Raw genomic sequence first — 27,013 nt, forward strand, 5'->3', positions numbered from 1 at the left:
TGTTTATATTTTGAATGGGATCCAAATCAGTGTGTTTGTTCTAATTGGTGGGAGCTCAAAATAGATACATTTCTGTCAGGGCTAATCTTGCATCTATAGAATTAGTTGAGTTTTGCCTGAAATGCAGACAGCAGTGATGTATTGATGATATAGTATCTGCTCTCTCGATTATTTAATAGGCATTAAGGAAGGGATGTACCTTTTTGGCATTTGATGATATAATCTTGTTGTTGTAGGGATACGACAAGTAGCGCTTCTGTAGTGAAACTTTAAAGGCTTGATGCATTTTCTTAATAACGTTATTTTGGAGATTTTGTTACTACTTTCAAATATCAAAAATACTCTAAAGTTTTGATAAATACAGAAGCATGTACAAGCACCTTAGTGGTGTTTTATAAAGTTGGGGGGATTTTCTGGCATTTATCTCTTTCTGTAGGTTCACATGAAGGATGTCATGTCAGCAGTGTGGGTTTCGGGCTTAGATGCAGCGTATTTACGTGAGCAGATGATGAGCGAACCACTGGTACGGGAGATTGTCAAGGAATGCAACAATATTCCCCTCACGCCGCCGCAGCAGGGAGAGGCGATGCTGGCCTCCTTCAAGCCCCGGGGTTACTCGGAGTGTATAGTGACTGTTGGGGGAGAAGAGCGAGTGTAAGTATGCAGTGGCATTGCAGGTTGTCACAGTTAGTAAAATATAAGTGTCTGGCATGCGTGGTATGTCTGAAAACCTGGTGTGGAGCAAATATGTGCGCCTAATGGGCTTATTACTCTATCATTTTGGTTTCTTTTTAAGTTGGTCAGACATACCTACAATACCTTTGTGAATGATTCAGCAATAAATAGTTATTTTGTAATAATTTTCTGACATTCAACATGTAGACTTAGAGTAGGACGTGTTATTTTATTCAGTAGATGTTGACTGGAGTTTCTTTGGTGTTTTTTTTTTTTTTTTTTTAAACTGAATAGATGTTACTCAAATTAAGCACAGAATGTTGGAGAAATCTGGAAAGCATCTATAATAATCTAAATAATGAACACATGCTTTAACTGTTTTGTTTATAATAGCTGTAGTTGCAAAAAAAATAAAGGTCATTATTGGTGCACCTGAGATGCCATGTGAAAATTCCTGTTGCTTACAATAATCCCTTTCTTTTCTTGAGTGCCCTCTGCAGTAGAAAGGAGGGTTTTATCCTTTTTAAGTAAGTTTAGGACTTAGATATTTGCTCTTCGTAGAAGTGTAATAAAATACTCAAATAACATTTTGCACATCAGTTTGTGGATTGTTTGCATTGCTTTACTCAGCTATTACTAAAATTCCCTATCAGTTCTTCTTAGTTTGTTCAAAGTTTCTACATAAAAAATGTTACAGACAGATACAGTATGAAAGAAGTGCATCTGCTTTTTATGTCTCCGGTCTGTGCAAAACTTAGTTTACACACATTTAGTTTGGGGGTTTTCTCTGTACCAGGGAAATGCCAGGCTTTATGAATATATATTAAACCATGAACAAGTGAGCTTCGGACACAAGTTGTTAACAGTGAACTCGTAAAACTCTGTCTTGTGTTTCTGTTTCTGTTTGTTCCTTCCCCACCCTGTGTTCAGATCACGGAAACCAACCTCAGTGATGCGGTGTATGTGTCCTCTTTATGATCCCAATAGACAGCTCTGGATTGAACTTGCTCCTATGAGTATTCCAAGGATCAATCATGGAGTATTGTCAGCAGGTAAAGGGGAGCTTTGTATTTGTAAAGTCAATGTTATGAAAATTTACCAGTGCCTCAAAATCTGAGATATAGCATATAATAATATTTTTTTCTTCAAGATTGACTGCACTGGGGTTATTTCATGCTTCCCCTTTGTCTGCCCAAAACATTACCTGATTCTGTGAAAATCCCTGTCATCTGAGTGTCTTAAAATCACTATTCTGGCAGCAGTTTGTGGGAATCTGTTACATCTGTCTATCCAGGAGTATTTCATGTTTTAAGTGAATTCTAGCTGCTGCATCACTGTAAGTGTGTGCTTTACCTTCTCCAGTCCAGAGGTTGACCTGTGACTGGTCTGAACCTCTTTGCGGATTCCAGGATACAGCTCAACAGTCACGTTGTCTTGCTCAGTGTACAGATGTAAGACCTGTTTTTAAAATCATGTTACATTTTGTTTTACAGAAGGATTTTTATTTGTGCTTGGTGGTCAGGATGAAAACAAGGGAACGCTGAGCTCTGGAGAGAAGTACGATCCAGACACCAATTCATGGAGTTCCTTACCACCAATGAATGAGGCAAGATCACTATTTAACTGTTGGGATTTCAGTTTTTACTTTGACAAAATGTTCCTTTTCTTCTGCAAAACTTTATTCTGAATCTCCAGTCACTTGTATCTTACACGTTCAAAATCATGCTACAGGCTGACTTCTGTTTATATCCTGTTGTTATACTTGTGATCCAGTACTGACTGCCAGATCTGGAAAAACTAAATAATTAGTGAAGAGCTAGCTGTAAAGGTGAGCTACAAAATTTCAGGAATTGCATAGTGAATCAGTCATATAGTATACTTAACATTCTGTGTGTGCTGGCCTTCCAAAACAAGAGAACTCTTAAATGGCCAAAGGGATTGGGCTGTGCAGGAAGGTTGGACAGAGGACTGGCCAACATTCAGAAGTTGGCTTGCATAGACATATTTAGGTCTGGTTTGAGTTAATGCTTCCTCCTTCATATTTGCATTCCATTGAAAAGTAACAATTTATTATTTGTAAACATATATCCTTAATACACCTGTGCTTTTATCTGTTTAAATCAGCATAGGGTGTTTATTAAGAAATTGTTGTTTGCCACAGGATTTTCCTCATTACAGTCTCTGGTTGGCAAAGGCCTGTAGTTTTGGCCACATTTGTAGTTACAATGCATTAAGTTTTTGTAGTTACAATGCATTGAGTTTTCTTCTTACTAAGAGTAAGATTTTACAATATATTATATTTCCTGTTTACTGTGAGACTGAAGGTAGCTGTGGTCCTACATACAAAATAGAAGAGCTGCCTTTTCACAGATAGCAGGTCTGAGTTTTACTGCTGTAGAGACCTGAAAGCAACAGCTTCATCATAGAGACCACTACTATGCAAACTGAAGTATGTCCAAGCTCTGTTCTTAGATTTCTGTGTGGTCTCATTGGATTTTGCTGCTCCATCTTTTTTGAATACCCTTTGTTTTGTTTAGTTGAATAAATCAATAATCTTATTCTGGACTTTAGGACTTCATCATTTAAAAAACAAAACTAAACCCAGGCACAATACCAGTATCACTTTGCAGATAGATGCTGAAAAAAAGATTGTATTGATTTATTCATAATGGCAGTTATGTTTTACAATGTTGATTTTATTGATATTCCTTAGGCACGACATAATTTTGGTGTGGTAGAGATTGATGGAATTCTGTATATCCTGGGAGGGGAGGACGGTGAAAGGGAGCTAATCTCTATGGAGAGCTATGATATTTATAGCCGGACCTGGACCAAGCAGCCAGACTTGACCATGGTTAGGAAGGTAAGAACTACGTCATATGTTACTGCATTACTTATTGTTAAATAGTTAATGCCAACAGAGATAGATCAATAGATAGATATATCCATTTCAACCTCTTGCTTCAAGTAGAAGCTGTAACATACAGTCTCAAAATTAAATGAGGGAGAGCAGCTTCTTTATACCAAATCAAAACTGGCTGAGAATTTTTGTGCAAAGCATTGTTTGACATGCGATACAGGCAGTCCAAATACATGCATGTGTATATGTATATATTGTTAGTTTTGAGCTCTCAATACTGTGCATTTGTGTAATTTTAAATGTAATTTTTCTTTTTTCCACAAGATTGGCTGCTATGCAGCTATGAAGAAGAAAATCTATGCAATGGGTGGAGGCTCCTACGGAAAACTCTTTGAATCTGTTGAGTGTTATGACCCTAGGACTCAGCAGTGGACAGCAATCTGTCCTCTGAAAGAGAGAAGGTGAGTGAAAATGGAAGGGGGGAACTGGATTGCTGTGTACAACCTTTTTTAACGCCGATGAGAGGAAGTTGTCTTTTCTCTGATGAATCCCTGACGATGGCTGTTGAGGACCCTATAAATTTCACCACGTCTTTCTGATTCATGGCAGCCTGCAGTCAACATGTAGCTGAGTAAAGATAAGCATCCAAGAAATAAATACGAGTTTTGTAGAAATATACTCCTGAGGTTACAATTAATACTACCCTGCTGCAAAATGAAAACCAGAAATTATAGCTCAATTGAAACTTCAGATTTTGACCAGAGATAAATACTTTGCTGTTTTGTTCTTTGACATGGTCTGAATTAAGTGCTTACAACTCATATTCATGGCTCATCTAATCTTGTTGAACATACAAGATGTGTGTGTGTATAAATAAAGTTCAAAAATTGAGAAAGTTCAGAAAGATATATGAAATTATTTTGATATGTTGCCTTTTTTTTTTTTTAATTTGGATTCTCAGATTTGGGGCAGTGGCCTGTGGAGTTGCCTCTGAGCTTTATGTATTTGGTGGGGTTAGGAGTCGTGATGACAGTCAAGCCAGTGAGATGGTGACGTGCAAATCTGAATTTTATCATGATGAATTTAAAAGGTAAGTAGCTACAGCTATAAACATAAAAAATACATGCCTTGCACACTTCACTGTTTGTTCACCCCTGCCCCTTGCTCCAGCACTTCAAAGCATATTAGGTCTGTGCCACGCATCTGTTACTCATTTTACCTTTTATGATCCAGTGTGGCTGTTGACAAATGTCCATCGGCTTCAGTGGTTTGTCCCTCTAAGATACCACACCTACAGCCCTGGCCCACCATGTCAGTCTTGAGCGCCCTGACCAGGAGAAACACCTTGATCACCTTGACCAGGTAGTTTGCCTGGTTCTTCCCCTGCACCCTGTGATTTCCCCAGGTGCAGGGTGCTGCCGCCCCCCACCCCTACTCAGTGCTAGTGGGGGACTGTAAGTGTGTACAGGGATACTTCTCCATGATCCCGTCCTATTTCCAGGGATTTGCAGCTTAGGGAGTTCTAAGCTAGAGATAAGAAATTTCATGCGTTTCTGTTCCAAGCATTTGTAGCTGATTGTTTTTTGAGCCCACGTAAGCTTTAGCTATAGGAAAGGCACTGTGGATGCTGTACATTCCACAGACACCTCAACACACTGTGCATGGTTAATCTCCTTTTGTTTGTTTTGAATCTACTTCTGATGACTTCATTTGTTATCTCTTGGCCCCGGTATTGGAATCCACTTTACTACATGACATAACTATTCAAAACTTTGTTAGGAAGAATTTTGTGTATAGTCACCTTATTCTCCAGTCATAACTGGCAAGTCTTGGTTCCTCCAGTGTTGTTTTTCTTGCATATAACTATAAATTGGATGATTCTCTTTTTTATAAACTAAATTGAAATTAGACTTTGTGGTCAGATGTTTCAAGGCTTGTTGACAGTGGTGAAGATTAATATGTCTGTATTACAAGTCACAGCTGATTTATGATGTGACCTGTATAAGAGCACACAAAAGTAGAATAGTAGATGTAAGTTCATTATATAATTTTCTTGCAAGATGTAGATGTAAAGAGACTATAATCTCTGCATGAAGAGATCTTCTGTGTTGTTCAAAGTGATGTCCGAACTAGCTATAATCAAATGAAGCTGGAGAAAAAACATTAAAGTGGTTATAGGAAGCAGACAGATAAGAAAGGCTATTGCTGCTGATGCTTTCTAGCATTTTCTAGCCCTATGGGGGTGTGGGGAAATGCTACAAGCTGATAAACATTTTGCCAAGAGGTCTTTGATAGAGCAGGAATTCTGGAAAGAAGTGCTCCCCTTCTTCCTGCTTGATATTTTTAGTTCATTTGCCTGAAATATTTCCAGGCTGATTCTGTTCTTCAGAAGGTGGTATATACAATAGCTCATGACTCTTCACCAGTGACTGTAAACCCATTTCACTGGTTGATACAGACTGAACTTTCATAAAGAGGAGTTTGAAGAAAGCTTGGAGGTTCCAGCCTAGGTGCTGCAGGTGAGTCCTTGGTGCCACCTGCTGACTGCAGCACAGATACCTGCCTGGCCATATTTCTAGTGTGAGTATTTGTGTCTTTGCCTGATGGCATTCCAGGGGTGTTACAGGATTCAAGTAAAATTATAATAAAAATCCAGTTGCTTTGGGTCTTGTTCTAGCACCCCGTATGTTGTGTGTGTGGCAGGAGGGCTGTGCTGGCACAGAGAAGAGTGAGGCAGCCGCAAGTCACCCGAGTCTCCAGTTGCTGAAGGAGGCATGTGTTGAGGGCTGCTGAGATATTCAAACTTTGCCTTCCTGCTCTGCCACTGTACAGAATTTGAGCTTAGAAATTCAACTCAGCATAAATTTGTGCTTGCCCTGCGGGCTGTTCACAGGTTGTGTGTTTTCCTTTGGAAACGGAGGGCCAGCAAAGACCGGGACAGTGGCCACTTCTGCCGCTCGTGCTGCTAGAGCTGGGGTTTGTGCCTCTGCTCGCGGTTTTGGAAGTCCCCTAGTTCCAGCCCCAGGAGGCAGAAGGGGTGTTACTGGCCAGAAGAGGGTGCAGTGTTACTGCATAATGTTGTAGTACTTCAGCTCGTGGGGGTCTAACAGTTACCCCTAATTTCAGTACCCTTGGAGTGCTGCGCAGGATAGACACCTTCAGGGTGGCTGTCACAGTGCCTGTGAGATGTGAGCACTTAACCTATGGGGGAAGGAGTCAAAAATAGCCATAAAGGGACTTTCCTCCAAAATGCAGTTGGCAAATATTTTTTCCTGCCAAATACTGAGACAAAATACTTTCCTGGCTGGTATGCTTTGAAGTAAGATTGAATCTAGAAAATCATCATAATTTCATTATAATAATGTTTCACAAATATTAAATGAATACCAAATGAAGGCAAGTTGACTCTAGAAAACATGAGGGTATTATTTCCTGGGCTGATTCAGAAATAGCAGAAAACAAATCTAAATCACTTTATTTCCAGCGAAGGATGAAAGCTTAAATAGTCTCAAGTCTGTGAAAACCTTATGCTAAATACCAGGGTGTGTGTGTGTATGTTTGATTAGTTAAGCTATTCCACTTGCACTGGGTGTCATATGCTCTGCTGTGCATCGTTACTCAAGAGTAAAGCATAGGTGATGCTACAGATTTTACCACAGGTGGACAATCTCTCTCTCTGTTAATAGAGCATAGTTAATGTGGTATATACAAAGACTGATTCTTCATCTTAAATGTTATGCAGTTGCTGCAAAGTGATTAATTTATACTTGAAAAGCGTGTTTCTTTCCTCAGCAAGTTTCTGAAACAAATAAAGGTAATTAGTCACCTTCAAACCTGCAGCTTCAACAAGTCACCGTGAAGGATATAAGCCCCAGCGCATACTCTTTTGTAGTTACAGTGAAGGAATAATACTGAAACTGTCAAAGCTGATACACCACATTGGCTGTGTATGTGTCTATTATTGACAGAAGTCCAAAAGTGTTGGGTTAAGAGAGATTTGTGGAAAGGAGGAATATGTCTGCAAGATCATCTAGCAGCAGTGGGCCAGAAGCACAGCGTATAAATTCTAGCAGTCTCAAACCGAAATTCGTAGTGTTTTTTTAATAGTTTCATACCAGTATTGCATACTTCATAATGAGCTACAGACTTTTCCAGCTGTTTTTAAGTAAGTGCAGAACTCTATCATGTTCACTTTCAGTTTGAATGGAAAGAATTTTTTGTACTGTGAGTTCAGCCATCGCATACTGCTGGCTTAGTGGTGTGCAGCAATGCACACATGTATGATCTGCATCATTTTTCATATGTACCTGAGCTCTCATAACCTGAGAATAGGATCTAGCATCATCCTCAGCATCCAGAGTCCACGAGGATCTGAGTTCTGTGTTTTACTTAGTCTATATGTCAAAGTATGTACTTATTTCAGTATATAAATATATTCATTCATATAAACAGGCATAATTCTGGCTTGAATTGGATTCAAGGGCTGAAGATTAACTTGTTTAATATTGCTTACTTTGACAGTAACTTACTCCAGAATAACTCGCAGAGAACTGTCTTTCAAATTTGTTATTCTTAACTGTGACGCAGACTTTTCTAAAGACTAGGGATATGCTGAGATCTTCCCACCAGCAAAAGAATAAACATTAAGACTCCTGTTAATCTATACTGTATAAACAAGTAGTAAAATAAATGAAATGAGACAGAATACTAGCATACACATGAAATGCAGACAGGATAATGTAGAAAATAATTCTCATATTTGAATTACTTCTGTAACTGAGATTTTTCAATTAATAAGTGTTTTGTCAGCCTGTCTTTACTCATGTGCATGAGTGAGTTTAAGTGAACCGAGGACATAAAATATGTATGTCAGACTGCAGGTTTTTTCAGGATGTAGATTTTCTTTTTTTTTTTTTCCAGAGGCTGTACATTGAGTTTTGTGTACATTGCATCCTGTTTTTTTAAAATATTGATCAAGCTAAAAATAGATTTTAAAAATGTGAACATGGAAGATGGAGGTGTAAGGGTATTCTTTGCTCAATGATCCAGTGCTTGTTTACTCCATAAAAAGCAGGTAATCTTAACTATGTATTAAAGACCTTGATGGGTCAGTCCTTCCTTCTGCCAGAGTTCATAATTTATAACATGCCTTTTTGCATCATGTAGGTGTGTTGAGAACTGGATATCTGTACACACTGGATTTATCATCATCAGTGTGGGTATTTGGAAATATTCAACAGAGCACAAATTGGCTTTAGAATTCTTTTCAGGAGCTGCTGATGGAGTTCTGTCCTTGAGTACAGCCACTGCTGCCTTTCACTGGCGGGCTGTAAGGGGGGTAGGCTTTCTTCCTACTTTTCATGAGCTCTTGGTTCAAAAGCATTTTCAAAATTTGCAGGTAGTGAGGGAGATAAAAGTTAAAGATACTTGTTCAGATGCAATAGTCGGTAAAAACTCCTTAAAAATACTATTTTTACTGCTGGAACATCGTAAAAATAAGGAAATGCTTTCAGCAGTAAGTTAAGTAGTAAACTAAGTAATCTTGTAACATACTATGCGTAATTAGGAAGATTCTCCCGTTAAGTGTGCAGGAATTTCATTAAAAGAAAGTGGTTATGCAAATGTAATGAGAAAACTGACTGGGTGACTGATAGCACTGTCAGATGAGAGGAACAGGGAGAAGCTTTTCATTCACTTGTGGTCTTCCTTTCACAGCTGGTGTGAGCTTGAGGTGACAGGTCTGGAATATGTTGGTTCTGTATTGCATCTCTATTTACTTCCCACTTGGAAATAAAACAGTTGCCATCCTGCTTATTAATTACAGCACTGTGAATAGATTTTTGTTGTTGTTGTCTATATCACTTTAAGATTGAAAAAAAAAAAAAAAAAAAAAGGAATTCCTTCCCCTTTTTTTAACTTGAATGGAAGCATATTTCAGTTTCAGAGCACTCAGTTCTGTCTGTGGTTACAGAGGTACATGCCTCCTCCCCTGCTACACTCAGATTTGGTATGAGTAGAGCCATCCCAGGGAAGTACGCAAGAGTTATGTTCCAAGGAGTGTTTTCAAATTCTTGAAGATTATGAATTTTTTGTCATGGTGTTTTTTCCATACTGTTCAAAGAGCAGGCACAGCCCACATTAAGCTGGAGCTTAGTCAAATTCTGATGAAACATGACCCGTTGCCCTTCCTGTCTTTGTTCCTTCCTAGTTTTAACTGCTAAAACTGCTGTAAGTGTTCCTGAAAAGTTGTGCCTGTTTATTAAAGTGTATGTGTTGAGAAAGATTGAGAATGAATTTTCACAAGCAACTACAGATTCTTTAATATTGTCCTTTCTTGATGTTCAGTAGGAAAAATCTAAGGTCCCACACTGTTGTGGGTTTCTTTATTTAAACCCTGAAACCTTGAATATCTAGCGCAGACAAATCCCTGAAGTTCGCATGTTTTCCAAGTTCAGACTTGGTCAGTAGCTAAACTAAACTCATCTAATTCTGTTTTGTTTTGTTTTTTTTTTTCCATACTTCAACATGACCCTATTTTTACCGTTCTTTAAAAAAGGAAAGATGTTGCAGTCTTCTTCCTGCATTTCTCTGCCACTTACTCAGTTTTTTTAATTCTAGGTAATTTGACACTAAAAAGCAGCCAAAGTACTGACTGTGTCCTCTGCCCAATACGGAAAGGAAGCTAATGAAATATGGTGAAAGGTGTTTTGTTCTGTAGCAGAGTTTCTGAATCAGTGTTCTCAGTTCATCTGTCGTCCTCTGTGACAGCTACATACCATTCCCTTGCTTTCTGCAGAATCTTAATCCTTCAGTGTATAGCACATACAGACAAAATAATGGACAGCTAATCCTTTCATCTGGCCTTTAAAAATTGATCTCTCTCTCTCTGGGATAATTGATATGTAGCAGCCTCTCTGTCAGTGCCAGAAGGGAGGCTTACTTCTGAATCATAAGTTAAGATAATGCACAATTTTCAAAGGTCAGCAGTATCTGTGAGCATGTTTCCTAACTTTTTCCCTCAAATTAACCAGATATGGCCATGAAAATACATGGGATGCTCTTCAAAGGTTTTTCAAACATTCCTGTTCTCTGTAAATGATTTAATAAAATATCTAGGAGCAGTTACCTAAAATAGCATTAATTTGTATGTTTTCAGGGTATAATAATAATAACTGTGACAGCATCTGCAAAAGTACAGCAGCATTTTGTAGAAATTTGGCTCAGAACCATAGAGAGAAGGCTGACAACTCTCAATAAATGGGACATCTTTATAAGCCAGCGTCCCACGTGGGTGATGAGTACATACTCACCTGGTTTCCAAAGGCTTCAACATAGAAAACTGCATTTCACTTGGTAGATGTATCAGGCTGCTGTAGTGTTGAAATGAGAATATGCTTGAAGTGAACGTAGGGGATTAGTAAGATTATAATAGGAGCTAGAAAGCGATTGAGAAGAGCCTGATATGTGATCAGGAAGGTCTGGTTCGGTTCCTGGTAACGGACATTTCTTTCCCCAAATCCCTTACCGTTTTGGTTTCCAGTCTTCTGTCCCTTGTTTAAAGTTAAGCATTGCCAAGTGCTGCATTCCTCTTACTGGACTGTGGATTTCTTATCACTGATAAAGTGCAATTAAAGAGGTTAAGGAATGATATGGAGGAAGGCACTGCTTAATAATGAGGCCTTGCTATATAGCAATTTGTTATTTCCCCTAGTACAGACTGTTAAGACTCAAATGCTTTTATAACTCTACTAATTTGAAGGCAAAGCTGCCTAAGATTTTCTCTGTAGGAAAATTGACTGGCATAGCTGTTGTAGAAGAGGCCGTCTTATATGCCTACTCTCTTCCAGAAGGTCACACTGGGTGGCTGCAAGAAGAATTTCTTCCAGATAGATTACACAGATGAGTGGAACAATTCTGAAATAAAGTCACTTCAGGATAAAGTATCCTGAGCTTCCCAGACACCAGTACCAATTGCTTTTCCTGGCTAGGAGGAGCCAAGGCTGTCCCGAACTAGACAATGTTCCCAACAGTTTTTACGTAACAAATTAACTTATACACTCTGCTTTTGATTCAAAGATGGTAGCTGCAAAAAGAACCTGAAATTCTTTCAATGTGGTCAGTAGAAATGGCATATCGGGTTTTTTTTTATTATTATTATTTTTACAGGTGGATTTATCTAAATGACCAGAACCTATGTATCCCAACTAGTTCGTCCTTTGTGTATGGAGCTGTGCCCATTGGAGCCAGCATATATGTGATTGGAGATCTCGATACAGGTCAGAATTGGAGCTAATACCCTTCTGTTGTTTGTTGTCTTCTAGTCTCATGGCACTGAGACAGAAATTTTTTTAGAATAAAAGGCTGGGACTATGTTCTGTTAAGTTACTGTTGTCTTCAAGGGAATTATGCTGGACACATAGAAATGTGCAGGTTGGTTTTGTACATTGGAGCTCTTCAGAAACAGATTCAGTGCCATAAGCATTTGATTGATTAGCAGTTTGGAGATCAGAAGAGATCAAGACTAAGATCAAACCACAACAGTATGTTACTGCATCTGTCTAAATATAAGAAAAAATGTTAGTGCCTGAGGTGGTTTCTCCCAGCTTTGCAGCGGTAAGCAGGTGGTTCTGCATTTTGGGGACATTGTCCAGTGGTTTGTTCATACGGATGTGACAATGGCTCTTGGCTCTAAATCCAACTGAATAGATGGGTGCTAACAAACATAGTCAATACTCAGCTTTCAGCATCTGGTGACATACTGTAAAAAACATTTGGAAGACTACATGCTTCCGTGGCCATATGTACATACATGAGTGTGTAACGGGGCTTTCTGAAATTATAAAAGAGCAAATTCCAAATGTGCTGGGTTTAAGTAGATAAGAAATGTTGTAGTAGTTTCCTCTTGGCAATAATTTCAACCGTACACCCAGAAATTTATTTGTGTTTCTGTGCATGCTCCTGTTCACGTTTGCCTTCTTAGAGGTTAAATGTGGTTATAGCCACAATATGTTTAAGTATTTTATCCTTTTTTTTTTTTTGTGCATGTGTGAATTCAGGTACAAATTATGACTATGTTAGAGAATTTAAAAGAAGCACGGGAACCTGGCAGCGCACTAAGCCACTGTTTCCATCGGACCTCCGCCGTACTGGCTGTGCAGCTTTGCGGATTGCAAACTGCAAGCTCTTTCGACTGCAGCTTCAACAAGGATTATTCCGCATTCGCGTACCTTCTCCGTGATCCGTATGCTGACAGTGGAGGAGACTGGAAGAATTCTGCGCAGTCCACCATAATATAGCTCTATATAAAGGAAAAGCTGAGAAATTACAGCTGAAACTTACACTGTATGCTGTGCTTTGGTATGGTAACTGTTTTTGTTTTAAATGCTTAAAAAGCTTGAGTCTCAGTTCTTGTTTCGGGAACAAATAACTTAAGTATACATTAAAAAGAAGAGAGGGGGGAAAATAAAAGGGGGGATCAAGGAAACACCTTCAATTGTAACCATTTGGAGTCTAAACCATGCTATTGAAGGAGGTTTTTTGTGTCTGAAAGTGGTGAGAAGTGGTATTCCTTTGGCGAAGTTTATTGAAAAGCAAAAAAGATTTAAGATGTGTTTCCCCTGAGGGGAACTGATAAGAATAAAGGTGCTATCTTGGACTGGATAGCTATAATACACAGAAGCTATATGATAACCAACCTCCCTGGTATACTGCAAAGACTGTTGTTTGACCGTAATGCCATAGGAGATGTTGGTTGTTGCACCTTTTATTTCTAGTCCTTCCTCAGAAGTTAGGGTCTGTGCCTAAAAATGGTGGAGGTGTGTACATATGGTTTTTCATTCATTTGCAATGTTTTCATTCCTACAAATATTTTTAATATATTTAAAATGGACTAACCTGAAATGGATACAGTATACTACAGAAAAGTAAACTTTTTTCTATGCTGTCATTTGAATAGCCTGATGAACTGGTGTGCAGATGGGTGGCGTGCGTTTCTGTGTGGGCTTCGGTGGCTGTTTCCTTGAAGTAGAATGGGAAACGGTGTTTAGAATGGTTAATGATGATTGCTGCTTTTGGTGAAGGACAACAACTCGACAAAGTAAAGAAAATAGGTTGTGTTCCTTTTTACTTCGGATCTGTTGCAAACTAAGAATGGTTTTTAAGACTGAGCATTATAGAAAGGTGTGTTTTATCTCTCTCAGAATAGAAGTGAAACACGACAAGGATACGTTTGTTTTGCAGAAACCATGATTTTTAGACTAAGAGTTAAGGAAAATTTGTTCAGTGACTTTAATTTGGGATCAAAAGTTGGTTTACTAATGATTTTCGTGCTAAGGTACAGTCTTGTTTACTGCTGTCTGACTTTGAAAGCTGGGGTTTATGGTGTGATTATTGTGAAGAATTTAGTATCTTGCAATTTATTTCTTACTAAGTCTTGTTCTCATCAGTAGCAATATTTAATTGACTTTTGTTCGTAGTCAATATCAGCTGGTAGAACACTTTTACCTCAATTTTTGATTTCATTATTCTTGTGAGGGGTGGGACATAACCTGTATTTATTTGAAAAGAATAAAATGAGAGAGATGGAAATAGAACTAAGACCTCCTGCCCTTCAGAAAAAGAGACTTTGTATAACCAGTATTATGACTACATACAATACTTACCACTCTGCAACTCTGTGGACCTCAGACAAACCAATCTCTGCCCTCGGTTGCGTTAGCCTAAACCTTCATCATCTTTATTGAATCGGTTTAGGTATGCTGAAATAGAATCCCAAATTAGTACAAAATAGTTATATTTCACTAAATATTCCTTGAAGAGATGTTCTGAAACTTACTTCTGCTCAGTCCTTCCATAGCACTGATGTGTGGTTGGAATTACTCTGATTCTGAGCAAAGGGGTGGGAAGAAAAAAAGGGCAGCATCCAATCCACTGACCATTATTTATTTTTTTTATTTTTTACAATGCTGAAGTGCTGCAAAACTTGAATTATATACATCAACTTTCTGACCTATATTAGTTGGCATATCAAAAAGTTTATATATTTATGCATTGCAGTAAACTTGGTGTGTGTGTGTGTGTGTGTGTGTGTGTGTATATATATGTCTTTAGATTTTAAATTTATATATAATGCTTTACTAAAGAAATGTGAACCACTCTTTCCATCCTTGGCTGTCTTGTGAAATAAATCAAGTGCTGTTAGTTTATCTGTAAAACTTCCCAGTTTTGAAAATCTTCAATTGTTCAATATTTTTTCTTAGACAAAGTGCCAAGATCCCATATTCAAAAGTGATGAGTGTTTCTAAGTATCTATTTCACTTTTGAGCTCAGTTTTCTAAGTGGCTTAGAAAACTTTTGAAAATGTTATTCAGAATATTGCAGGCTGCTATCTCTTGAGTCCCTGTAGCTTCCCAGTATACTTGAGGGCATTCAGCATCCAGAAAACCTAAGTAACAAATGCACATAAATCCAAATCATATATACTCTATCAGTGTTTTGCCGTTAATGAACCAGATGTTTACATGTAAAGTAGGATTAACAGTAGGTTTTCTGTTGTTGTGGTTTTTTTGTTTTGTTTTTTTTTTTTTTAAAAAAACAGAAATAAAACAAGCCTGCTGTCATTTAGAGCATGTTGCAAATGCACTTGGTGAGATATAAGCAAGAAGTTTGAGCCTCTTCACCTGAAACAGTTACAAACTTAATTTCCTAACAGGCGTGTACTCCTGTCAGTTCCTGGGCAGTTGGCAGCCAGGGACCAAGTCTCTGGAGACCCTGTCTCCTGGAGTTTCGGGGATGTGCTCAAGCCGAAGATTTAAGCACTCCTGAGATCTCAAAACTGGCTTCCTTGGCCTTGCTTCAAGGGGATGGGGATCATTCCCCACCTGCCTTGCCTGTGGGGCCGATCCGGGAGGTGCGCTAGCCTCTGTGTGTGTGCGGGAGGGAAGGGGTGCGTCTTTCGGGGTCTGACTTGTCTGTCTGTCCAGTTTTGAGCGGCAAGCCCGGTGAGGAGTGCCTCTCTTGGGATGTGCAGTAACCAGGCTCGACTGCCTCCCAGTTTGGAGCAAGGCTTTGAAGGCAAGGCTCTGCTTTCTCCAGGGAGAGCCTGGTTGTAGAGGTGATGAGTGGGGGAGATGACCTCTGACTTGGGAAGGAGATGGTCGACTTCAGTAGAGGAGGGAGGCTTTGGTACCAGAGGCGCTGAGTGGAGGGGGGTCACCAGGTTACTGAGCGTGTCGAACATGCAGACACCTACTGATTGAACTGGGTTCACTGGTACATGCCATCACCCCAGCTGTCCCTGCTTCCCTGATGGCCGCGTACCCCTGCATATGCTGGCTGAACCACACGGGAAGCAACTCGTGAATTTGCTCAGTTGGTAATCCAGGGGGTTTAGGTGGTTTGGCAATTTAGAAACTTGTTTAAGTTGTCCTTGCCTGGCCCAGTAGCCTTAATTCCTTCCCGCTCATGAAAGACCAATGTCTGTGTCACTGAAGAGTGCCGCTGATTTGGTGCCCAGCACACCCTGAATCAGGGCTGGGTCCTTGGTGTGTGGCTCTCAGGTGGTTGCATCTTGAGTCAAGCTCAGCACAGTCCCAAACGAGGACTGGCTGGGACATGTTGCAGGCTTGAGTGTCTTGCGTTGGGCTTCTGTGTCCTTTCCTTCCCCCTGCTGTAGAATTGGACAAACCCCAGCCATTGTAATCAGAAAATTGCCAAATATGGGGTAGGGGTTGTGGAAGATGAGAATAGTAGTGGCTTCTTTCTCCCCTCACTCCACCTCTTACCACAGTTCACCCCGCAAAAAGTTCCCTCTTCCTTCTTTCATGTGCCACAGATTATTTTTGGAAAAACTCAGGAATTGCTAATCTAAGGGTAGAATCAAAAGTTTGAGTGTACAAGCGGGGAAAAAGAGATAATACCATAAGCACACAACAATGTCCTCTGTGCTTGTTTTACGCATGTAGTCTTGCGGCTGCTTTGCACAGCAGAAAGAGTGATGACAGAAGCAAAGGTGTAAAGTGCTGTTGCTCTCATAAAATAAATCTCTTGGGTTTCTTAGGGAGGCACACACCTGGCCTGGTCTCCATTCCTTACTTGGCCCTGTGAGATGCTCGTGTTCCTAAAGAGTCTGTGCTGGATTTCAAATTCTCATCCTTTCTGTTCTATAACCTGAAAAAGAGTCATCTTGAAGAGTCTTTTGTTATACCACAGCAAGGACTGTCTGTCCTCAAATATTTTATCAGCTAATCTTTAAGGTTTAGTTATTGTGAAAATGCGTATTAACTTGGTTCTTCCTGGTCAAGTGACTTTCTGTAATTTTGAGGGTACCTCATCCTTAAACTGAAGGCAAATTAATATGAGATTACACAAAAGGATAGTGGTGAATCTGAAAACAAAAGCAAAATTACAAAATCAGCTCACTAATAACTGTGGGCAGGCTTTTATCCCTTTTTCTTTCAACTTCACAGAACTTGCACGTCACACAGCCTGCCTTCTGAAGCAGACTTCTTGCTGGAAATAGGAGTTTTTTCATCAAAGCTACTGAAGCACCTGGCTTGCTTTATAAACTCCCCCTCCAGAAAACACCAGGCAGCTTAATTTCTTTCTGCAATATTTCTTGTGCCTGCATAACTTGGTAAATGCACAAGTACAAAAGGGAGGGATTTAGGGAACATTTCCCCCTGTTTTAACCACAGTTTCTCTGGTCGGTTCCATAACTACTGTGGCTGTACAGCCTGCAGGGGTTTTGGTAACGTGCGTGTGCCATGCAACGTGCAGGATGCAATAACAAATGCAAATTGTTACAAGTGCCAAACTTTTGGTTTCCTCTGTATATAACAATAATTCAACTGTTCTAGTAAAATACAGAGATGCTTAAAATTCACTGTGTTCCAAAAAAGAGCAATGTTTTTTTTTTTTCTAAAACAAATGCTATTGAAAACACTGTAAATCTTTTTTTTTTTTTTTTTTTAAATACTGTTCTGCAGGTTTGTGATACTCTTCACAGCTGCCTTGAGACATCACTCTGTGTGATGCATATGGACACTTTGCTCTTTATTAGAGCATTAGTGCCATGCAAGTATATAGCAAATGGCAGCTGACAACAGGTTTTAGTATTTAAAATTATAAATATTTAGATAAAGTGCAATTTGTTTGAAGTAATCTTACCTGCAGAAGGAAAGCTGTGTCTTGGGAAGTATGACTATGCCCAGGGACACAATCATACAGAGGATTGTAACTAAGGTATGTTTTGGTGCCGCTCGCAGCAATGCTTTCCAAGGAGTTCTATTTAACTTGGGGTATGGATCCTTTCTGACTCTAACATTAGCATCAAAGTTTTGGGGTTCGTGTTTTCTTAACTCTTTGGAGTGCTTAAACAGCCTCTTCAGGTGGGTAGGAGGGGTGTTCATTATATACATGTTTGTTTTGTAGTTAGTAGTTACTATTTCCATCTTGGAGTATTTCCTTTTACCGTTAAGGAACGAGTACAGGCCTGTGTTTCAGTCGTCAGTGCTGTAGCCTTTTGACATTTGCCATTTTCTGTTGCTCTTCCTCATTTGTTATTGGAGTTGAGAGCTACATCAGAAGGGTCTGTGTTTCCACGTCACGCTACTTGCGAAAGAGAAGAACTTTCTGATCACTTGAGATTGGGAAGATGAGCCAGTAAAAGCTGACTTGGAGATACCACTGTAAAGCCAGTAAGATTTGGGCGAAGCACCCCGTGTTTTCTGTAGGGGTCACACCCGCGTGCTCTGAAGTTTATTGATAGGTTGGGCACCTGCTGTCCAGCATCCCTGTAGTTTTGGGGGTTGTTTTTTTCTGGGAAATTTCTTACTGTAGGAAGGATTGTAGCCAGGCTTTAAGGGGACGTGTCTGGTCAGCCATGCCCTATATGACTCTCTAATCTAACTGCTGTAGTACTCCAGCAACCAATTCTCTCAAATTTTAGATTAACAGGTAAGCTAAAAGAATATAAAGTCCTGTGAAGTGCCTAACTAGATAAGGATTAAGGGTAATAGGAGAATTAAACTATAAACTGCTACCCGCAGGTGATTAAGTTGTAAATTTGTTGGTGATACAAAATCTTAAAGATATTTTTGGAAACGGCTTATTCAAGGTAGCTGCTTATTAGTTATAAAAATAATTAAAATACATAAAAATTTGTTTAGAATAATATTTGAAGGTTATTTGAAATGATCTATTGAAATGTCCTCAAAGTGAGCTAGAAGACTGGAACTTTTCAGTGTAAAAGGCTAAATCTTGTTGCCCAGTATTTTTGCAGGGTTTCATGTGAATAACAAACACCTGCCAGAGCGCATCAGTAAATGAACATGCTCAATGCCATTGCCTACCTATGCCCTTGAATTTTCATAATGAAATGAGACTATACTGAGCCCTTGTAAAAGCTGATGGATCTGATTTAAAATAATAGGATGGAAAGAAACATCCCCCATGTAAGTAACATTATTTTATTGATAAAACATGAAAATGTAATTTTTTTTTTTTTAAATACTAGGTACTTTTGAATCACCACCTAATGTCCTTGATTTTTTTTTTTTTTTTTTTTCTGTGCCTTTGCTCATTACTTTCTTTTCAGTTATTGCTAAGACACTCTGTTTTTGTCAAGGGCAAGTTTCTTTAATCTGTAGTTCTAAACCCCAGTCAAAGCCTGAAGGATACCATTTAAGCAGGCTGTACAGTGGGCTGCTTTTACAAGTATAATTTCTGTGCATTCTGTTAGCATGCTGCTACCTCTACTAGTTTCAGCATAGAAAAAAACTTGTAGAAAAATATTGCACCTAATGAAATGAAGAGCCATTTTGAAAAGTGTAAATTTCAATTTGCAATAGGCAGCAGGCTACAAAAACCTTACCCCTGTCTGCTTGAGATCCTCACGTTAATGATCTCTAATGCTAAATCTTCAGCTAGGCAGCATCTGTTTTATTAATTTACACATGATAGCAGGAAAGCATTTTCATCCTTGTTGTTTGTTTCACAATTTTCAGGTCTTAAAAAGTGAAGTCTGCTTAATTATTAGAATAACTAAACCAGTACACCGGAGTATCTGGCAAGGTGTTCAAGTTGAACGGAGCTGACATTCTTTAAAGCTCTTGTTAAAGTTTCTCTCTGAAGAGAAGCCAATGGCGTACCCTCTTAAGAAATACTTTCAAACTCTTTCAGCACTAGTCATAAACTAGTCCAAAGGTCTCTTCTGGATTGCTTAGAGAAGCCAGGATCTGCTCTAGCTTGGGGAAAGAGCTGCTTTTGTTTGCTTGGGGAAACAGCTGCAAAGTCAATTTTAAGTTGTTGTGTTGTTTTTTTTGTTTTTTTTTGTTTTTTTTTTTACTCTCCAACTTCCAAAACCTAATGATTTTCTTCTTGTAATTGAAACTTTTGTATTTAAGGGTCTGAGACTGTATTTTGCAATGTATGGTGAGTATTCTATCGTAGTTTAATGGATGTAAGCAGCAAGCTGTATTCTGGTGGACTCCTAGAAGGCAGCATTGCAGTGTTAAGGAGGAAGGAAAAGTATCAGTAAAACAAGATTTCTCCTTATATTGCCCATGGCCTTGCTGTGTGTATCTGATGGGGCAAGAGGCTGGTTTTGGCACAGAGCTTGTGTAATTGCCACCCCTTGCTGCCCTCAGTTGGGACGTTGCCCAGCTGCAGACACGTTGAGTGCCGGAGGACCCGAGGCTGTGTCTGGCTGAGAATTGACCCCCAAAGCCCTGTCAGACCAGGGGACGCGGATTCCTGGGCGTACCCCACGCGTAATGCTGCTTTCTGGTCTCCGTTGTTTTGTCTTCTGCTCTTATTAACAGGATTTTGCTTTCACTCTTGCCCCAAGCTTACTTTTGAATGCATTGCTTTCGATGATGATCGCTAGGAAGAGCTCCTGTGCGTTGGAGGACATCCATGCAAACTTGATCTTTCTGTCTACTGGCTTTTTGCACATCTCTGCATCCTTTTACTCCACTCAGTGTATGCGCGGGGAGGCCTTGATACACGATGAAATTACTTTTTCTTCAAGTTTGTAAAACTAATGTCAGCAGATTAGAGATCACCTGAACCTCTGTAAGCAGTGCTGTAGGTAGGGCTTGTGTAGCCCACTCCCGTGTCTGTGTGTTACTTGTGGCTGGAAGTCTGCTGCCTTGTCCGTGGGGAAAAGCCCCTGTTCCCAGCTACCTCATTTTTTTTCTTTGCACTTTGTCAAATCTTTTTTCTTTTCTTTTTTTAAAAAAATTGCATTTTGTCCTTCAATAAAAAACTAAAAGCAGGCAAGAAGCAGGGCAGAATGATGCCATTGTCCAAGGACAGTTTACTTTAATTTCATTTTAAAAGCATGTTTCTGTACAAAAAGACCAAGGTTGACCTGCAGCTGCTGTAAAAAGTAAATAAAAATGTATATTACTTGAAAGTAACTATTATACTTGTAAATGAGAGAGACAAGTGAAAGACTGTCCTGACAATTTTTAAATAGGAAAAAATCTGTTTAAAAAATAGAAGTCTGCTCTTATAAAGACAGATCAGATAGTTTTCTCTCTGCTTCTACTCTGTGCTGTGTTTCCTATGAATTTGATCCGTTATCTTAATAGGGAGATTCAGTGGTTGTTCTATAATGTCTAGTCTGGATTTTTTTTTTTTCCATGGAGTTCTGCATTTCCTCACCTACAGAGGAGAAACTGTGCACAAAAATACCCATCTTCTGTACCTGAGATTATATATTTGCCCATTTCTTTGACCTCTTCAAGTATGCAAGGTTTTGCTTAGCTTGAAGAATTTAAAAGGAAAAAAAAAAAATTGTTTTCTTCTGCTTCTGAAGGTGCTATTACACTGTGCTTGACTTCTTAAAGTACCAGTGTAAGCTGATAATCAGCTTGTGTTTGTTCTCTAGGTTTGGTTTTTTTGAGTATTCAATCCTTTTTTGAAACAACATGCCTTTTCATAAAGACAGCTTCCAAACTGTAAAAGGCCTTAATAATACAAAATATAATAGGGAAATGCTGCCTTTTTTTCTTTCTTTGCAGAGGTAAAACCAAGAAATGCTTCATGGGGAACATTTTCCTCTAAAATTTTAAGTAGCAGCTCATATTAACTTCGAATTAAATGTAGCAAACACTTCACTGGCCGCGCACAAATAGTTAGGGATAAAACAAGGAGCTATTCATGCCTCTGCGGACTGTACTAGTTAGTTGTTAATTCCAGAGCCTTCTCTTGGCATCATGGTGGCTACTCCATAAATATTAATCTTCTTGGGCTCGGTCCCAGGACCTGGCTGTGTGGCGTCCCCTGCGTGTCTGGGACACACCAACCCCTGTGCCTGTCGGAGCACCTGCATGTCGGGCCAGGGACGGGTTTTGCCTCAGCACTTGCCTGCTCAGCCCTTTTTTGAGGCACCTTTTTAGGTGGCTGCCAAGGTCTGTTCACCCCGGAGGGTTTAGCTGCCCCGTGCCGAGGGTGGCCAGAAGGTGGAAAGAGGGAAGCTACCGACCGCTGCCATCGCTTGGTAGATCTCAGGAGATGGCTCTTGTAATTAGGGAGCTGAATTTTAGTCCTGTGTAGGAACTTTGTTGTCATCCTTGTTGAGCTGTCTTAAGTTTTGCTTAATCTGTATCATCAGTTTGGTTTAGGGATTTGATAACTTAACATTGCTAGAAGTTTTCATTCTGTGGAGGACATAAAAAGCCCATGCTCCTGCCCGGTCTGAGGCAGCAGGAAGGGTCAGGGGGGTTGATGTTTGAAATTGTCCCATCTCCAGACATCGGGTTACTGCTTTTTTTGTAGGCTTCACTGTCCCAGTGGTGTAGCATTTCTCAGTCTTGTTAATCAAAGAGCCCTTTAGCCTTTTGAGAGGCATCCAGAGACTGTCTTGTCCTGCTCCCACTTCACATGTTGGGTGCTGCCCTCTGGACCATCCTGACTTCTCCAGGAGCCACAGGCTGGTGGCCTTCATGAAGAGTATCTGTGTTATCTGCAGCACTGTCTGAAAAACAGCCAATAAATGAGGGACCATGGAGAACCCTACTGAGCTTGCAAATCCTTAATCCTCTTAATTTAGGGAAGACTGAAGAGCAGCACCACTCATTGCCAGGCCTGTGCCCAGAGTCTGAGCCTTGCAGCTGCGCCCTGGCAACACGGGTAAGGATGAGTCCACCCTGTCTCTTGCATAGGGGTAAGATATATAAAGGTTTATGGGCTGAGTGCTTTAGGAGATCTAATATTTTACATTTGTTCTGTTTAAATCTGAAACTATTGGAGGCTCTGGAACTATTTCTGCAGGGTGGAACAGCAAGCATTGGCCTAAGTAACTGGGGAGCTCCTGGCTACCTGGTTTTCCCCTCCACTTTTTTGAGAAAACAGAAGTGTGTAACTGCTCAGTTTGTATGCTTGCTGTTTAATAATCTGAAGTGGGAACCTGACTAACTGAGATTGCCTTCAAAAGGAAAAAGCAAACTTAAAACAATTTCTTCACATCAGGTGATGTACCTTCAGAGTTTTGCCTCTGTAAACCATGTTTATTGAGTACCATGAATCTTGTAGGATTGGACTAAAGAATTGAAATACATATTATATGAATGAAGACTAATATGCTTAGTCTGACTTTGTACTGTAAAAATATTTTGTTTTAGTATAAGAGAATGAAATAACAACAGCAATTATATTGATGAATCCAGTTATGGTATCTGTATTCCATGAGCCATGTAATAGGAGAGTGTTGGAACATAATGCTGCATCGTTTTTGCTCTTGTAAAGGTTCATTGTTCTGTCAGATATAAGATCTTGATAATTACCAGGATATTGTCAGAATATATTGCTGCTTTTTCTACAAAAAAATATGTCAGTGTGGTCAGTAGGAACACTCACCTGGTCTTGTCTACCACCCCTGGCATGCAGCTTGACAGCAAGGTTTATTCCCATCATCCAGCTGTCGTGCTTTGACTTCTGTATTGCAGGTATGTTTGCTGTAATGGGCTTTTTATGTGCGTATGCTTTTTGTGGGTCTTTTTGTGCTTTGTGTGGGAATAGATTTTGCTTTTATTTCCTTATGTACCCACCCCAAAATCTTCCTGTATTGCTTTAGAAATGAATCCACGAATCACTTGGGGCCAGGCTTTGGAATGCTCTGACCTGAGCCTGTTGAGTTACTTCTGTTAAAAACAGGGAAAAATAAGACGTAAATGCTCTTTGACCTCAACCAAACTATGCAATATAGCACATCAGAGAGCTGAATTCCTTGTGATACAGAAGATCCACGGCTCTTGTGTCCTTCCAAATCCAGTCCTTGGTCCAAGGTTAGGAGAACTTGTACTCAGTGGCTGCCCAGGAATCTTGCCTCCAAATCATCTCTTGTTCACTGGTTTTCCTCCTTCCCCCCTGCCTTGCCCATCGGTTTGTTAGGTGTTTTGGCTCTGAACAATGTGCTGTCCAAGTGTATCCCTCCTGTCAGTCTCGTATTGTCGATCGGAGCTTGCCCTGTAACCCCGCCAGCGTGGCTTACCCGCTGGAGGGACTTAGGGGCCACTTCCCGACGTTTGCATCTCTCTGCTCCAGAGCATGTTGGGCGGTTTGGGTTTGCTGTGCCCCTCCGGGCAGATGTAGGTCTTGCTTTTATGTTCCTGTGCTGTTCAGTTGTGGGTCTGGTGCTTACAGTAAAGAATACCTGTGATGTCTTAAATCCAGTCCAAGTCAGTTTTCATTTCCACCACTTATGCGTCTATATGTGAGTTTGATTTTGCTGCTTCCGTGGCAATTCCGGGATAAATGCCCACGTGGTCAGGACTGCTGGTAAAGGTTCTTTGTTCTCCTGTTGCTTCGGTTTTCCAGTGAAGCTTGTTCCCTGTGTTCCTCTTCTTCCCCCTATTAAATACTAATAAAACCAGTACACTGTTTGCCCCTGGCTCTACACCCCATGAGTAGCTCTTCTCTACCAGTTGATCATGTCTTCCTACCTGTACATGCATTCTTCTGAGTAGTTTGCCTGTATTTGTCATTTATTTAACCCACTTTGTTCCCCATATGGTTTCTCCCTCCTGACTCCATTTACTATTTTGTCTTTCTTTAATTCAGGTTAACCTTGATTTATTTCTCTGATTTCAAAAAGGGATTTCGGTGCATAACACAGGAGACGAACAGAAAATCTCTCTGCAGATGTCTGTGTCATTCCCTTCCCGGCACAAACAGTGTAAGGGGTTCAGCCTGGTCCATTCCTAACCCCAGGTTTTCCTAGTGCTAGGCAGAACAAAGGCTGAAGGCGTTTCTTATTTCTTTTGGTAATTGAAAATATTTGGAGATTTTCTTCTTTGGCAGTAGCCACTGCAGATGAGCAGCTGGCATGCAAGAGGGTTGTTATGCTTCCATATTCAGTATTTTTAATTGAGGAACAAATAATTTATTTTGGGGAAAAATGTAAATTTTTTTGTATCTGTATGTCAAAGTGGCCTTTATAGGAAAAGCACATAAAATATTTCGAATAAAATTGCTTAGTTGTGTAATTTTAGTGGGGATTTTTGTATTGACAGGGTTTCTATGCATTTTTCAAAATATACTTGCTGTTTTGTGTTAGAATTATTAGAAATATTTTTAAAAACGTGTATTACCACATTTTCCATGGTTGATCCCTTTACTATCATTCCTTTTGAATACTACAAAGATTTTAATTAACCCTGTAAATTAATTTTCCCCCACAAATATTTGCATTAAGTCAATATAATGAGTTATAGCATGGGTATGTAGCTTTAAGGGAATAAGATTAGTAGTGTAGCTTAATTATGGAGAGACCTTTTTGGAGGAGGGCAGTACACAGTGTTTCAATTGCACTTAAAAGACTAAATTAGCAAATTAAGTTTTTGCTGTACCTCACTGGGATTTTTAAAACTCTGTCCATCCTATACTGTTTACACTTGAGCATTATTTAAATATGTACTATCAGTGCAGTATGCAATTCTCCTTCATTCTGTCGGGGTAATACTAATGTTAACAGATATGAAAAGTTTCAGAAAGTGTGTGGTATATTAATGGATATGACATGAATTTGGGGGAGGGAGGAGAGGTAAGTTAGATCCATTAGTGTATTTTTCAGTTTAATTATGCACACATTTTCACATTAGCTGAGACTAAAGTAACTGAACTTAGAATTGAATTATAAGTAAAATTAGTAGTTTGGGGGGTAGAGGGAAACAAAGAAGGGATTTGCAGAACTGCAGACAAAAATACCCTTTAGTTGCACTGCAGTGCAATTGCCTTGACTGCCTATGCAAAGTATAACTTGTGTTTGATACATCAGACACTTCTGGTACTGCTCTGATTTTACCTTCTCTTCTCGAGGTGTTATTTAAAGGCTTGCTAAGTAGAACCTCTTTGGGAATGTTTGTCAACTGATACTTCAGTTCTATCATTTTATGTTTGTATTTTAATTTTTGTTCTTGTTTCTGTTCCGTAAGAGATCCCACATCTTCATAGGTTAGTGTAAGTGCAAGCTTTTAGGCCTAGTAACAAACAAGCATTGCATGCTACCATGTATTCTCATAATTGAAGAAAAATGTGCAATTTTAATGGCACTTTGACCTATTGCTGAAACACTGGGTTTTGCAATGGAACAAACTCTCAACAATTGAAAACACTCTGTGTCTACATTAGATGTCTTTGAAAGTGAAGAAAAAGGCAGTTACTCCAGTTGTACCCACAGATAAATTTGGTATTGATTTTTTTTTTTTTTAAAGACTTTTATGATCTGTTATTAGAAAAATACACATTTCTTGGTTTACTTTAGTTGCCATAATTGCCCAGTGCAGAGTCTGGTCCACCTCCATCTATTTATTTTCATGGAGTAGTTGCACATAAAATTGTAACAGCAAAGCAGAAAAGCTGTTTGGTTACTTACTGGTAACCTCCCTTGCAGAATTGCCTTGTGGCTCACACACGATACGAAAAGGGACACAAGAATTTTCCTGGATTAAGTAGCACTCGCTTCGTTTACGTGTTCAGTATAATGTTGGGTGGCTAAAGGGAGGTTCCCTTTTTAAAGTATTTGACTTGTGCTTTGGGGACTTAGTTGCCACTGTGCAAATTGTGCTGTAATAATTGTACCAAGGATCAGTGGAAGTGTTTTATCTTTTTTAATGTTGTTTGTATTTGACCGGGTTTTATAAATGTAAGAAAACAGAGTGTTGTATTTTGATCTGAAATTTGCGTATGGTAAAAGTAACTTTGCTTTATGTATTGGAGGTTTGTTCAGAACTTGAATTATTTTATAGAAGGGTACAGACCAAAATTAATTGTCTTAAAGGTGTTTAATAAACTAACCAAATAAAACATTGATGGTTTGAAAACTTGTTAACTGCTCCTTATGTATTTTCTTTCTGTTTTTAAAAGAAAGGAAGAACGTAGCTCAAGATTTTCTCTCGGTCTTATGAAAAATGAAAAAAAAGTACAGTAGTACATTTTATAAATATCATCTCCCATGAGTTATCTGTTTTATTA

The 27,013-nt window shown here is 39.4% G+C and overlaps 1 protein-coding gene across 4 annotated transcripts in view; it reads left to right on the plus strand.

Moving 5' to 3' along the window:
* The window catches only part of GAN (gigaxonin), a 59,736-nt gene that overhangs the window by 15,164 nt on the left and 17,559 nt on the right, over positions 1 to 27,013 (plus strand). For 3 of the 4 annotated variants that reach the window (XR_006165724.1, XR_006165726.1, XR_006165725.1), the window contains exons 4-11: positions 437 to 654; positions 1,606 to 1,727; positions 2,169 to 2,281; positions 3,389 to 3,538; positions 3,860 to 3,996; positions 4,497 to 4,625; positions 11,702 to 11,811; positions 12,592 to 12,892. Coding sequence is in view for 1 of the 4 variants with exons in the window: in XM_032990633.2 (XP_032846524.2) it covers positions 437 to 654; positions 1,606 to 1,727; positions 2,169 to 2,281; positions 3,389 to 3,538; positions 3,860 to 3,996; positions 4,497 to 4,625; positions 11,702 to 11,811; positions 12,592 to 12,773 (1,161 nt within the window). In the remaining 3 variants the exon portion in view is untranslated. Of the gene's footprint in view, positions 1 to 436; positions 655 to 1,605; positions 1,728 to 2,168; positions 2,282 to 3,388; positions 3,539 to 3,859; positions 3,997 to 4,496; positions 4,626 to 11,701; positions 11,812 to 12,591; positions 26,863 to 27,013 lie in introns of those variants that run through there. The other variant, XM_032990633.2, reaches the window with a different exon arrangement.

Source organism: Tyto alba, unplaced genomic scaffold (assembly GCF_018691265.1).
Source record: "Tyto alba isolate M040663 unplaced genomic scaffold, T.alba_DEE_v4.0 Super-Scaffold_26, whole genome shotgun sequence".
NCBI classification, from domain to species: Eukaryota; Metazoa; Chordata; class Aves; order Strigiformes; family Tytonidae; genus Tyto; species Tyto alba.